At 40.0% G+C, this 14,551-nt stretch overlaps 2 protein-coding genes across 5 annotated transcripts; one reads left to right on the top strand and one right to left on the bottom strand.

Annotated features, from left to right (window-relative positions):
- Positions 1-1,510: 1,510 nt before the first annotated feature.
- Positions 1,511-6,823, bottom strand: tspan33a (tetraspanin 33a). Its single transcript, XM_003445012.5, has 8 exons — positions 6,514-6,823; positions 4,652-4,709; positions 4,372-4,499; positions 4,001-4,075; positions 3,008-3,103; positions 2,791-2,919; positions 2,538-2,696; positions 1,511-2,453 (listed from the first exon to the last, which is right to left on the bottom strand). The coding sequence occupies exons 1-8, from the start codon at positions 6,610-6,612 to the stop codon at positions 2,352-2,354; spliced, it is 846 nt and encodes a 281-aa protein (XP_003445060.1). The 5' UTR covers positions 6,613-6,823; the 3' UTR covers positions 1,511-2,351.
- Positions 6,624-14,207, top strand: LOC100697682 (zinc finger protein 260). 4 transcript variants are annotated; one of them, XM_025899664.1, is made up of 8 exons: positions 6,624-6,754; positions 7,534-7,736; positions 8,580-8,690; positions 8,876-8,971; positions 11,945-12,055; positions 12,171-12,288; positions 12,367-12,567; positions 12,654-14,207. In XM_025899664.1, the coding sequence occupies exons 2-8, from the start codon at positions 7,587-7,589 to the stop codon at positions 13,673-13,675; spliced, it is 1,809 nt and encodes a 602-aa protein (XP_025755449.1). In that variant the 5' UTR covers positions 6,624-6,754; positions 7,534-7,586; the 3' UTR covers positions 13,676-14,207. The 4 variants fall into 4 exon arrangements, with proteins under 4 accessions (XP_025755449.1, XP_005451713.1, XP_019202101.1 ...); XM_005451656.4 differs by lacking the exon at positions 6,624-6,754 and adding an exon at positions 7,183-7,331; XM_019346556.2 differs by lacking the exon at positions 6,624-6,754 and adding an exon at positions 7,213-7,361 and having other exon boundaries at positions 11,948-12,055.
- The last annotated feature ends 344 nt before the right edge of the window (positions 14,208-14,551 follow it).

Below are 14,551 nucleotides of genomic sequence, written 5' to 3'. Positions count from 1 at the left end.
CTGGGTAAGAAGTAAAAACTGTGCCAGTTAACTCTTCCAGTTAGGAAACAGGATTTGTGTCGTTTCTTTTTAATGAATATGTACAGTACTGTGTAAAAGTCTCCAGCTACTCCCCATTTTCATTTTCTTTGTTTCCAAGGAGTCCACTCCTTGTACCTTACCATTTTCAGAGGACTTGTTGTTGTTTGTTAAACCACTTACCACTGATTTAACCCCCTAAACTCCCCTAACTCAAGATGTGTTTACATTTAACAGACAACTTGGTAAAGACCAAAATTAAAATAGGATCTTTAGACACTTTATTCATAGTAGCCTGTCAGAATCTATATCTATAAAAATGGCAACAATAACACAGTTTACTGGGATAAAATAGTATTTCTGCCCCAACAAGGTGATTCCCAAAGAGCAATTAGCTGAAAACTGAAACATTTTGAGAAAACTGAACAGGTGGGCTAAAAACTATCTGGAACAGATGAACAGTATCTGTAAACCATGTCCTTAAGAAACAGAGGAAATAGAAAAAAAGAGAAAAAAAGGCCGAGGTCTGCCAAATTACACATCAGACAGAAAAATCAGAGGCAACAGGTCCTTGGGAGGGTTGAATCAAAATTTGAAATTTTTGGTTCAAATCATTATCAATATGTATGGCGGTCAAGAGAGAGGTACAGTAGTCTACAGGCATCTATAAAACACAGTGGAGGCTCTGTCATGGTTTGGACTGTATTTCAGCCTGTGGTGTTGGAGATTGTGTCAACATTGATGGAATTATGCACCTGGAATATTAACCTCAGATTTCAGTTGTGCATGCAATATCAACTAGAACACTTTGAGTCATGGACTAGACTCCCCAGAGTCTGCACCTCAAAATTATTGAAGCAAAAAGTGGAAAAAAGGCAACGTCCAAAGAAGAGCTTTGAATGCCCTTCAAGAAGCCTGGAGAACTATTCCTGAAGAATACTTAAAGAAATTACAGGAAAGCTTGTTTAATAGAGGTTGTGTTGAAGAATGAAGTCAGTGATACCAAATACTGACTCGCAAGCTCATTAGAATTGCCTTATATACTGTATTTCCACGTGTGTTGATAAGCCACTGCTGTACCTTTCCCATTTTCCTAGCAATATACCAAAAAGAAAAAAAAAGGGTAGCTCAAGATTTTTGCACAGTACTGTAAATTTACAGCTTCAGGAAGCAGTAAACATTTATGAAAAGGCTGAAGCTAATCCTGACAGAAACATTTCAATAGAACCAGACTGTGCTCTGCTTTCAGAGTCAATAAATATTTTCCCCCCTCAGTCAGGGGAGGTCAGTCTGCACAGTGACGGGTCACAAAGTACAAACTGGCCTGTACAAATAACTACTTCAAGAGGGTGATTCAACAGCACTCCAGATATTCAGACATTTGTTTTCCTCTTTTTAAAAGAACTCTTCTGTATTTTAGTTTAAACAAAAGTGACAGCAAGAAGAATTCATAATTTAAACTAGATCAGTCCAAACACAAGAATAAGAACTGTGTGGTTTGGCAAACATTTATTTGTAATGGCAACGTATTTCAATATACACCCTACAAGAAAATCCCGCGTCTCCACAGCCATGCAGGCAGTCAGCTGGCCAAAATGAAAGGAGGCGATGACATCATGTGCAGTGTGAGGTCTTGGCAGAACAATTGAGCAGCCCAACATGGCAGCATAATTATGAAAGGTTAGAGCAGCAGTGTAAACATTTGCTTGTGGTTTTTGTCGACCGAAACCTGTTTACCATACTGCATGTTATTGCTTTAACTTTGTAACATGTTCGGAGGAAGCGCGAGGGGTGGGGGTGGGGGAGGTTCTGGAGCACAACTTTTCACAAAATGGTCTGTATGCATTGGCTAGGCCTTGTCTCAAGAAATATTTTAAGTATGCTGAACTTGAGTGACAGACACAGTTCTGAAGGATGACATTAAACAATATGTGATATACAGTCATTTTCAGCACATTGCAAAAATCAGAGCCACCTCACTGATGGTAAAATTATGCTTTTTGCTTTTTAAAAAAGTTTTTTTTTTTTTAACTTTTGAAGTAAAATAACACAAAATAAAAAAGATTTAATGCTTGTAGATATTTTTGACTGCATCTCTTCACTAAAACGTAACATCCTGAGCACCAAATATACCTTCTGCACTTGCTTGGGTATAAAGTTTGCTTTTAAAGTAACCATTTCAAAATTCAGTATTTGGTCTGTCCGTGTGTCCTTTGTCCAAGAATCATAACAGGCTCAAAGGACTCTATTGGTTTAGTTCTACCAATCAACCCCGATTATGCTGGTGTCTACATGCTTCCTGCTCTCCTATTCAGTCTTTGGTTTCTCCTGGATCAGCTCCACGGGTCAAAGCTGTGTTTCTGGTTGTAGTTCTGCAGCTCCATCTGGTCTTTGATCTGGTTCATCAGAATCTGAGACAAAAGCATTCCAGCCAGCTGCAAACCAGAAAACATGACAGAAGGTTCAACATGTGTCTCTTCTATTAGAAGCTGTGCGAGTGTTGATATGTAAGGCTCTACCTGTGGTATAGCCAGTCCCAGCGCAATGCCTCCTAGTAAGAACAGGTTGCTGTGGATCCAATCAACTATTTTGTCTATGCAGCCATTGGTGTGAATGCGGTTTCCAACCTTGATGTAATCCAATTCCTGAATGTCGTGACCGCACATGGTGTTGATTACCTGCCCGCAAACGAGCACACAGGTAAAACACATGAAAAACAACAAAAATGAACCACAAAATTCAGTATCAGCATATTCTTAAAAGCAACTTCACCGTGTCATTGCTTAAGATACAGCAGGAAAAGGGGACAGAGCAGCGTTCTCGGCTGGGGTTGTCCTTGCTGCAGTTGAAATATATGTTCTTTGACCAGTCCAAGTACGTCAAAGCACCACAGCAGTCAAACTGATGAGACAGAAGAGATCAGAAGATGGAGTAGCCACCTAAAGGCTGCCATCACCCCAACAATTCCCCCTTCAGACTAAATCCTTACCTCTTTCTGACCAAAATCAATAAGGTTTTGCAGATCAATATCATCTCTGTAGTGGACAATGGCGTTGTTGATCACCTCGGTCACTTTACCTCTTGCCTTGAAAGAAAATTGAAAAAGTATTTTATGGATTAAAAAAAAAGTAAATAAAACAATGAAATAAATGTAGAATAATATGGACAAACTGCAGCAGAGGGCGCTCTCATTTTATAATACACAACCTCTCTCCCTGTGTGTGTTTGTTTGCTTCGTTGGCTGCCAACTCTGACAAGATCAGGAGTTGAGCAACCAAACGTGGCACCCATGTACATGTTAGGGCCTTGAAGAGTTTCATCTCCATCAGATTTTGTAACGTCATCATGTTGCCTAGCAACCTAGACCTTTTAAAAATCATCCTATATTTAAATCTTACAACAATAACATCTCCTTTCTATCCAAAAACTTCAGTTATGTAACTAAGCAACTTCCTAGCAATGGGAAATAATGGCCTGTTTTTAAAGCAATATATTTTTATTTCACGACAATCACGTCAAATTTATATCCACAAAAGCTTAGTTATACACGATACAATATATTATATAATCATGTTGCACAGCAACCAAGTAGCGATGAGCTAAAATGACCTTTATTTGTTGTTGTTTGTTTTAAATAAATAAAAAATTAATATCATGTGCAACATCATTAATAGGCAAAAAAAGTAGTCTTAAGCACCAGTTTGGAGAGTGCTTTTCAAGGTTTTATATTAATGTGAAGCTACTGTATAACCTCTCATATGACTAGTGCTGATATTCTGTATAAACATAAAACAAAACTGTATAAAAATCATCAAATGATAAAGATCCCCCCAAAAAACTATCACACCCAAAGTTATTTATTATAGAATCAGCAACAAAAGAAACCTATTTAAGTTTTGAAAGAGTTGAGAATACAGAGAACCCAAATACATTTGTGTTTACATTATTCTGATTGATAGAACAGTCCATATTGTTGGATTACCTTATCTGAAAAGATGAAGCCCAGGACACCAGCAGTCAGCTGCAGGATGAAGATCACGATCAGACAGATACAGAACTGGGAGGAGGGAAAAAGAGCAGTCGTTACCACATTGTAATTTAAACCACCTCCTGTGTCTCCATGAAACTGTTTCTTATGAGCGCCCTCACTTGTAAAAAAATGTGCAGCTTAAGCAAGAAAGCAGAGAACAACTAGTGAACTCCAGGAAGCAAAATATTTTTAATGGTTTCCTAGTGTAACCTGTTTGCTTGGCATAATATCACAAATATAACCAGTGATCTTAAAAGATTGTGTATCTGGACCCTTACAGGTATAATAAAAACTTAAAAATCCATTAAATTCTTCTTCCTCACTGTTTGCAAGAGGCAGAGGTTTTCTCGGAGGGACCCCACACAACCGCAGAAGGTGATGATGAACATGAGGACCCCCACGATCAACAGCATTACAGCGGGGTCCACAGCGAGACATGCGAGCGCTGTTTCTAAAGCAGAACGGGAGAGAGAAGACACTCAAAGGATAACACAGACAGAGGGTGCTGGTTGGGAAACATTTTTGGAAAAATAATTCAGAAACTGCGTTTTCAAGCATGTTTCTAGTGAAAAAGTGGACTTCATAAATAGAAAATTGTTTTACCTGCGTGTTTCACTATGCGGGCATACACTCCAATTAACACCAACACCAGAGAAATTATCTGAGAACAAAAACATAGAAAAAAAGATTACCCAAGATTTCTTTATACTTGGGGCAATTAAAAAAAATTAGAAGTGAAGTATAATATGCACTCGAGGGGAATATGAAGAAATATTTCTTTTATGTTTCTGCTTGTACAGGGTGCGTCATCATCTTTCCAGAACACTCAATTACAATAATAAGAAAAATGTGCAGTGGCTATACATGAGTCACCGATAAGGCTGCACTGATGATTTTCCAGAAACATTCACTCTGAATCTGTGTTAAACTGCAAGACTTCATCACCAACAATCGGTTGTTAAAACTAGGAGATTTTTCCAGTCCCTCTGCATTAATCTGACTATATTAACCTAGAGCAACCTGCAGACTTCATTAAAAAAAAATAAAGGCTCTTTCACTCTGCACTGTTTTCTCAGTCTCAATAGAATAATAGTAAATACTCTTCCCAGCCTGAATGACATAGATCGAGTTACCGCAGACACTGCGCCTTAATGTGGTGGGAGAGAGAGGTCAGGTTTGTCTTTTTGGAAGGGTTTAGTTTCACAGTCAAAGGGAAAAAAAGGAAAAAAACAGGGGTGATATTAGAAGGTAATTCATGTCTGCATGCGAGTCAGTAATTTCCATGAAAAGCGGTGCGCACTACGAGACTCACTGTAGCTGGAGGGAATAGAAATGGCAACACATTCCATACAAGTTTTTACACAGACTTATCCTGTTTGTACACGAGCACTGCTTCAATACTGCTGACACACTTATGCACAACAAAAACATGCAAAAAATGGAACAATTACAAATATAATAGAATGTGCAAAGGAAAAACTTCTATAAACACTGAGCAACGACATAAGAAAAACACTTCATGTCAGCTCTTAGTTTAAGCATTGTAATTTGCTTATAGAAACTGAAGTCTCCTCACATGGATCTAAACCTCAGCTGGTTTAATCTGCAACAAGAGATCAACTCTAAAAATGCTGTAAGAAATCTCCTTAAGTTCTGGCCCACGGTCACCTGACACCGCAACCCACTGATGGGAACTTTCTTTTGTTTACAACCCACCTTCTGAGCTTTGCAGTTTTACATAATTTGCGGAATTTTAGCTTGAATGATGTTATTCAGTTCAGTTATTTGTTGAAATGGATATGTATCACCACCTGCACAACCTGGCAACCTCTGTCAGGAAACAGATGTGAGGTGGGGACATTAAAGAAATGTGTGGCCCCATGAGGACACTGACCCTGAAAGTCTGCTTGGCAGTTGAGTACGTAACAAAAAAGGAAATCAGTGAAACTGGGAAAACTCCTTTGTGTTCACCTTTTCTGGTGGCTGAAACAAACCACAGCAGTCTTGTTTACCTGGTGAAGACGTGTAACCTTGATACTGACTGAGGTGACCAAACCCAATCCTGATTTTCAAAGTGAGAATAAAACTTAGTCAATGTTTAAACACTGAGCTGAGAACACCTGGTGTATTTGTTTGTGTGCATGCCTTTGTGAGTGAGACCCATACTTCCTTCTCCCTGCTAATCTTTCCCTCAGTTTCACTCTGAACACCAAAGTTAAAGAACAACTAAGTGAAACAAAGCAGCAAAGTGTGCTGCTGGCCGCTGACAAGGAAACGATGCCTTACATGGTTGGCATAACTGAAATCACAGCATAAACGTCTTTGAACTGTCTATTTGTTATTCAAATGTCCCCTGGAAGCTCCAAAGACAAATGATTAACCAGCACGCAAAGTTCCTAAAATAAAGGTCACCACACGCTGAGATCAGTTAGTCAATGCTTTTATAATAGCGCGCGATTACTTACCCAAAATATAAAATTAAATATGAATAGCAGGTACTTCACAGCTGGGCTGACAAACGTGAACTCCTCAGATCTAGGTGCGCCTCTGCTTGTTCGTGCCATGGCGACAGGTGAGCGTCTTTATTCAAGTTTGCGCGCAAAAAGAGCCAAGAGCTGGGAAAAGGTGTTTCCGAAGGTCAAACCGAACACCTCTCAGCATGATGACGACGACTGATTTGCTGACATGCTGACACATAACAGTAAGGTAACGAGTTCCCAGCTGCCCGCCGACCCTGGTTGATAGTAGCTGGGTGTGTAAAAACTGGGTGTTTCCATTTTTTCCCACTGTTTTTTTTTTTTTTTTTTTTGTGTGTGTGTGTGCGTTTGTTTTGTTTTATTTTTTTCCACAACAGATCAGACAACATGGGGCACTAAATTTCCCCTGATATTAACAGGGTCCAAGCACTGATTTAAAAGATTAAGTTGATATTTTATTAATTGGAAACAACGGATACATTATAAATAAAAACAAAAATAAAAGCCCAATTGTAGGTAAACATGTATGAGAGCAACATCAGAGACAAAAAAGGGCAAAAAATAGCATATGGAAAAAAAATATGATTTTTTTTTCTTTTCTAGTCTATCAGAAAAATGTAAACGTGAACCACCTTTGAGCTAAAACTGTCCTCTCGCTGTCTGCTTTTATTTTGAAGGCACGATATCTTCATAACATCCGCTTTACCTAGAGGTTATTTCCGTGTTTATTAGGATGCGTGCAGAAGTAGTAATCAGTCAATTTTATAGAAATATATAAAATACGAAAATGGCGTGGAAAAGCGAAGGTTTGTGCGATGTTGCGCGTTTGTTTGCTAGTAGGTCTATTTATTTTCTTTAGCTCAGAGAAGACTTCTTAAAACAATTAGGCTGTTAAGCTAACGTTGCTAATTCTCTCTATTTGTGTAGCTGTAGCCTGTTAATTGCGGTTTCTAGTTAAATTATGTGGTGTTTTCGCTCCAAAACATTTGTTTCCAATGTCTTCGGCAGACCGTGTTCTTCCTCCAGCCTCTCTGCGTCTCCTTGTCCCTCCGGTGAGACTCATGTCTGCCTTCGTGTGGCAGGTAGCGCAGCAGCTCAAAGTGATGCAGTACGACAAGCTGGCGGACTTCATCAGTTTGGCAACAGAGATGGTCCCAGAGCTGCTCAGTCCTTCCCAGAAGGCTCAGCTCATCCTGGGCCTGAGAGCAAGGGTAAGGGATTAGGCCCAACTGTAAATACATTTTAATGTCAGTGAAGCTGAGATGAGGAATTAATAACCTATACTAATGTAGTACTTATCTATGTGGCCCCTGAGAAGGTCTTTTCCTGCTTTCACCTTAATGTGCCAGTGCATATCTAAGTAATAATATATATGGTAGGTTTTGAATATTGTTGTTAACTACAATTTACATTTTAACCACATTTAACCACATTTCTAAGGCTTTGGTACTCAATCGAACTACTTGGAACAGTGGTGAACGTTCCCAGGTGTGGCCAACCTACCAAAAGTACTCCAAGAGTACATCCACAACTCATCCAGGTGGTTGCAAAACAGTCTTGTTACATCTGGCATAAAAGTAACACAGCATTTCATAAAAAAAACATCATACCAACAGTAAAACATGGAAGTGATAGTGTGACAGTCTGAAGTTACTTTGTTGTTTCAGGACAGGGTGACTTGCTATAATTGGTGGAACCATGAATTCTGCTCTATTCTAGAAAATCCTGAAGGAGAATGTCCAGCTATCGGGTCATGCCCTAAAAGTTTTTTATTTAGGTTATTTATTCAGCTTATTTTTGTCTAATATTGCAACTTGTTTGATGTAAGTGTGAGAACCAGACAAAAATCTGATCTCAGGAGGGTGGCAAATACTTTTTCACAGCACTTAATGTAAGGCATGAGTTCAGTTATTCATCATTTCATTCATTACATTTTTGTTGCTTTCGAAGTTAAAGTGTTTTGTGTTGCTTGTTATTACACGCCTAAATAGTGTGCTTCTGCTCATAGTGGCAGTCATTTTTTTCACAGTGTGTCGTGATCTTCTTTTTTGCAGCTGGTTCTTGAGCTGTGTCGAGGTGATGGTGTATCCAACCTGCAGATGATCCAGAGTCAACTAGATAAAATCCACACATGCAGTGCTGAGCTGAGCTCCAATGAGGAGATGGTGGGTGTTTTTAAAGACAATTCAGAGCTGTTTCATCACCAAATGTAAAAAAGACAAACAAGCAAGCAAACAAAAACTTAGGCAAATTGTGAGCTTTAGGAAAAGATAGATTAAAAATACAGAAAAAAAAACCTTTTTCCTGTATTTTGTAAAGCAAAAGCTTTGTTGTGTCTTCTTTTTGACAGGCCAGTTCTGATATATTGAAGACATCATACAGCAACTTTGCTAGCCTGGTTCAGAACATTTTGAATGTTCCTTTTGAGAAGGAGTTCTTTTTTCAGGTAAGTTGGTTTCTGAAAAATTCACAAGTCTTAAGTTTTGAAGCCTCTGATTTAGCCACAATCAGTGGCTCATACGGTTCTAACTTATCAGTCACAAGGTAGCCACAATCTGTTTTATTGTTTTCTGCAAATGGTACCATAATTTACATGTTGTATTAAGTAAGACTTTAAACTTATGAATGCATCACAAAATTATCAGTGAAGTGTTTACTGAGGCTGTAGGGTCATTTTCTCATTCTCTTCCATTCAATTGGACTTCTTTTAGAACCAGATTGGTTTTCCCCTGCACTTCTATATTGGCTTCATTTTTCAGAAAGGGAAGCTATGCACAGTTTTAATGTATAATGCAGTGGTTCCCAAACTTTTTTTGCTGGGCCCCCCTTTGTTTTACAAGAAAAATGTTCGCACCCCCCCCCGGGTGCGGGCGCACGCACACACACACACGCACAAACACATCCTCCAACCACACACACCCATATTTTGCTACATTGCGGTTTATTTCACACCTCAAACATTTAGTAAACAATTAAGCAAATACAAGTAATCTGCAATAAATTACAGGTAGCAATGAAATAAACTACTAACTCTTTTACGCTACGTCCACACCTACACGGGTATTTTTGAAAACGCAGCTGTTTCGTCAACACGTAAACAGCGTTTAGAATCACCCAAAACGGAGATTATTTAAAACTCATTTTTTGCGTTTACGTGTGGACGAGGAATACAGAGTTCGTCACGCAACGTCAAAGGTGTGTGCCTTTTTTCACGTCACGCTGTGCGCCACGTTATTGTTTACATGAGATGAATTGCAGAATGGCAGATAGAGACAAAATACTGTTACTGTTAATCTGACTATCTGCAGTTTTTACACGCTTACATTAGAGATGGACCGAACCGATATTACGTATCGGTATCGGTCCGATACTGACCTAAATTACTGGATTGGATATCGGCGAGAAATAAAAAATGTAATCCGATCCATTAAATATCAAAAAAGCACCTCACAAAACTTGCGACATGGCGTAACTCGGCTCATAACCGTAGCACGTCGGAGCAGTATGCCTCACGTGATAGAGCGGCTGTGTGTATTTGTAGCTTCGCTGCCAAACCAGCATTTCATCTCCGAGGAAGTTATCCCAGAGAGAAGTAAAGCAAGTGTGTAAGTTCATCTCTGAATGTTTGTAAAGCATTCCCGCGTTAAGCTTAACAACCGATATATGGAGCGACTGCCTCTCTCTCCCTCCCTCTGCTGCTGCTACTTCAATCGTGAAACTGATCAATGATCAGCTGATCGGCTTTTCTGTCGCGAGTCCGTCTCTCTTCTTTGTTTATTGCCCACTTCGCACCAGAAAGAGGAAACCAGCGGCTGAACAACAGCAGCACCTTTAAGCTTGATAAGCTGTCGTTAGAATTTATTTAATATTACTTTCTACACCAGGATCCTTTTCTACGTAGCTGACGGCTGGTAACTGCAGGGGCGGATCTAGCAAAGTTTAGCCAGGGGGGCAGGTAGGGCATTAACAGGGAAAAGGGGGCACAAAGACATACTTTTCTTTCTTATTCTCATTTAAAATATCTAGCTTTTAATAAATAATTATCTGAATCTTACACCCAAAGTTTTAATCTGATGTAAATGTATAGAAGTCCATTACTGTATATAGTAACTGTTAAGTCTAATATACCCTAGTAAGCTATAGTACTTTTTCCTTTGGGAAGATACCATCTGTGAATTCTGCAATTCTGTTGAAGAAAGATGTTGAATCTATTTAATTATTCTTGAAAAATAATTTATTTCTGTGCATTTTTTTTTTCACCCTGCATCAAATTAAAGTTGATTATGTCGATTAAGCATCATGAGGTGGAGGGTGGGGGGTGGTTCCCTATTTTTTTTGCTGGGAGTTTGCAACCCTATTAGTTAGGTTGCTTAATATTTCTGCTAAGTACTCTTTAAAATACCAGAATAGGGAGGATGGAGTAGGTTTAAGTTTATTAGATTGATCAGTGTTGCTGAACTATGAAATATTTTGGGTGCAGTGTATTTTTTACATACAGGTATAACAGAATAGCTTTAGTGTTGTTGTTTATTTAAACTTGAGTATGAACTTATACAAAATGCAGCAAGATATTTAAAAAACAGTTTTATTGATTAAAAAACACACTATATCGGATTCATATCGGTATCGGCAGATATCCAAATTTATGATATCGGTATCGGTATCGGACATAAAAAAGTGGTATCGTGCCATCTCTAGCTTACATACACACACACACACACAGTTACTGTCCCTCCATTTAGAAAGGCAGAGGCGTCACGGTGTAATTATTTTACGTGTAGTTGTTTTTTCCTGTGTAATAATGTTCAACATTGCTGTCAATACATTTTTCAAAAAATGCGTCTCTGTGCAAAATGGGTTCAAAAACATAAACAACTGTGGGATACTGTTTGTCCGTGATTTAGACAGGGGGAACAAATCGTGGCAGGATCAGCCTGATATTATTTTACTGTATAAAGAGCTAACATCTCCAAAATGTCAGGAGTAGTTAGTCATTACAAAACATGTTTGTGAACTAAAAATCAAGAATGTTGGATACTGTTTGCCCGTGATTTGGAGAGCCCAGTGCGTGCTCCCGACGAAGGGAAAAGCAATTATGCAGGGGAGACCTACCTTGGCACTTGTGCAGGTGAAACCAAGGGGAAGATATGCTTCACCATATTTTCTAGTCTTTGGCTTGGAATGAAGTTGGTTTGGAAACATATTCAGCAATGCTTCATCTCCTGCTTTGTGTTTGTGTGGGCGCCCCGTGCTAGCAGTGTCCAAGCGTTTTGGTTTTTTTTCCCTTTTCATACCGCGCCCCCCCTGCAATGGCTCTGCGCCCCCCCTAGGGGGCGTGCGCCACACTTTGGGAAGCTCTGGTATAATGTATGCTTCAAAGCAAGTAGACGAACCTATAGTTCAGATATGATTTCTTTAGGAGGTTTTTCCTGCCAACTACGGCTCCGCCTACAACCAAAGGATCCAGCAGCTTGTGTCTGTCTTCCTGTCCAGACTTGAAGAGCTGCTGCCAGTACCAGACCTGCAGCAGGTACTCCAGCAGTACTACAAAAGTAACTTTGCAGCACAAGATCAAAATTTGTAACCTCTAAGATTTTTTGTTCTCTTACAACCTGCATTTCTGTGGTCTTTTCTTTCCATCTTAGACAGCAGCTTGGTTCAATGAAACACCTGTATCAGAAGAAATTGGACTCCATCTGTCTGAACCCTTCAGTTTGAAGACCCTGCTGCATCATCACAGACAGACGGGGACTCTAAGTTCAGGTGAGAACCTTTTTTTTTAAATGAAGTATTATAAATGAGTGAGTGATGTGTAATATATCGGGCTTTCTTCTCTGACAGCATGGTCAAGCAGTGAGGACGATGTCATTTTATCCACACTAGCCCTACCTTCTCAAACTGTCGCAGAGAGGTTCACTGAGGCTTATAGTCAGGAAGATCATGACAGTGAAGAACAAACACCATCACTGGAGGGATTAGAAGAAGAATCAAGTCAAAGCTTTGATGTCACGGCAGATGATTGGCTGCCAAAAAAGAAACCAGGTCAGAAAAAAAAGTAGGAGACCAATATTACTCTTGAATCAGTTAGTCTTATCTCTCTGACTTGCTGTGCTTTGTGCTGTTTTCAGGTCCTTTCTCTTGTTTATTCATCTGCCCTCAGTGCTCATTCACACACCGCATAAAAAGAAAAGTCCAGGAGCACATCCAGAGTGAGCACCAGATAACCGCTTCTATTCCCACAAACTTTTCTGGGAAAAAAGTCAGGAGGAAGATGCGTCAGAAAAGTCAGAATGCTGTGAAAAATCAAGGAGAAGGTGACTCGGAGAAACAGAGGAAAACCAAACCAAAAAGTGTGGCTAAAAACTGGGAACGCAAGCAGAAAAAGGACAATGTAGAAAATAAGGAAAGGCGTAGATGGAAAGAGCCCGCGCAGGAAGACGGAAGGTTTCTGAGCACGCGACCTGTGAACAAAAACTTCACAGAGAAAGAAACCAAATGTCCGATATGTGAAAAGTTCTTTGAACATCCAAATCAATTGAAGACTCACATGAAGCTCCACAGCTTCCCCTACCGCTGCAGCCAGTGCGAGAAGGGATTCACCAGCCCATCAGGCTTTTATCAGCACCAGAGGCTTCATAAGAGAGGACGAATATTCATCTGTAACCAGTGCAACAAGGGATTCCTGTGCAGGTACTCACTCAAGCAGCATGAACGCCTGCACGACGGTCCCACCAACTTGTGCAACATCTGCGGGAAATGGTTCAGCAAAGCTGGCATCACAAGACACATGCAGATGCACAGAGGGGAGAAAAACTACCTCTGCACCACTTGCGGGAAATCCTTTTTGTCTTCGGGCGAGCTGCTGCTGCACACTCGGTCTCACACGGGGGAGACGCCTTACACCTGCGTCCAGTGCGGCAAGGGTTTCTCCAGCAAAAGTCACCTAAATGTCCATATCCGCTCTCATACAGGGGAGCGCCCATACCTGTGCTCTGAATGCCCCAAGCGTTTCCTTACGTTAAACTGCCTGAAGAGACACACACTCAGCCACAATGGGGTGAAACCATTCAAGTGTCCGAACTGCGAGAGAGAATTCTCGCAGCAGGGGAATCTGAAAAGACACCTTGCCACTCATAAACCCCACATGTAGTTTGCAGTTCTTATTTTATTGTCAGGAAAACAAGTTTATTTCAAACCAGAATTCCAGAATAAACTTCCTTTTGTACGAAGAAACAAGTGTGCGAAGCATTAACCATGCAATCGCTAGAAGTATCAGCTTTGTTTTCTTCAGTGTATTCGGCAGGCATTAAAGTGCACTTGAGCATATGCTTACCATCAGCAATGTGAATTTCATTTTAGTTTTACACACCATTAAACTTGCTCACATTGTAGTGTAGAAAATCTGATGATGAAGCTTTCTGGGTGGAATGCTGGTTAAATATGCTACACTTTCACTTTTCAGCTCTCTGTGAAACTATTCTAACTTCATCCCTGTTTAAGAAACCTGCTCACAGTATCTGCAGCCTTCCCTTTGAGCTGAATCCTATGAATGTTCTTGTGCCACTGAATTTGTTTTTGGCATTCATGTCAACTTTCAGTTGTTTCTTTGGCATTGTCTTACTGTGAGGCATCACCTCACTGCTGCCAGGTGAAGTGAATAAAATTTATTTGTTACAATGAAATATCCAGCCAAGAAATGTCCTCCCAGCATTCACCTTAAAGTTTCTGCAAATCAGGCACACCACCTCTCCCTCAATGACACCTTCCGCATTCAAACTTTGGAAGGAGCCAGGACTGATCCACAGAGTCCTTTCCAAACGTAGGCATCTGGAAACTTGCAGTGAACACGTTTTCTTCCAAAGTTGGACATGTTTAGAGCAAAAGCCCACACAGTTCTTAGAAGGAGCTCAGTAGTGTTTTGTTTTGTATGAGACCCTCTTGTTCTTTGTAAAATAGCTGGTCCATACAATAGCTTTTCAGGACCTTTGATAGTTTTGCTGTAGTGCATTCACAGCACTTGCGTCAT

This window comes from Oreochromis niloticus, linkage group LG17 (genome assembly GCF_001858045.2).
Source record: "Oreochromis niloticus isolate F11D_XX linkage group LG17, O_niloticus_UMD_NMBU, whole genome shotgun sequence".
In the NCBI taxonomy this organism is placed as follows: Eukaryota; Metazoa; Chordata; class Actinopteri; order Cichliformes; family Cichlidae; genus Oreochromis; species Oreochromis niloticus.
Note: the sequence above shows the minus strand (reverse complement) of the source record. Positions and strands in the feature narration are given on the sequence as shown.

Excerpts from the sequence above, each read along its gene's own strand:
- LOC100697682 (XM_005451655.4), top strand. The coding sequence starts at position 7,313 with ATGGCGTGGAAAAGCGAAGGTTTGTGCGATGTTGCGCGTTTGTTTGCT. Across the intron at positions 8,691-8,875 it reads TGAGCTCCAATGAGGAGATG|GCCAGTTCTGATATATTGAA; the intron begins GTGGGTGTTTTT and ends TCTTTTTGACAG. Across the intron at positions 12,289-12,366 it reads GACGGGGACTCTAAGTTCAG|CATGGTCAAGCAGTGAGGAC; the intron begins GTGAGAACCTTT and ends CTTCTCTGACAG.
- tspan33a (XM_003445012.5), bottom strand. The coding sequence starts at position 6,612 with ATGGCACGAACAAGCAGAGGCGCACCTAGATCTGAGGAGTTCACGTTT. Across the intron at positions 2,920-3,007 it reads TTGATTTTGGTCAGAAAGAG|TTTGACTGCTGTGGTGCTTT; the intron begins GTAAGGATTTAG and ends CTGTCTCATCAG. Across the intron at positions 2,454-2,537 it reads TGGGACTGGCTATACCACAG|CTGGCTGGAATGCTTTTGTC; the intron begins GTAGAGCCTTAC and ends TCTGGTTTGCAG.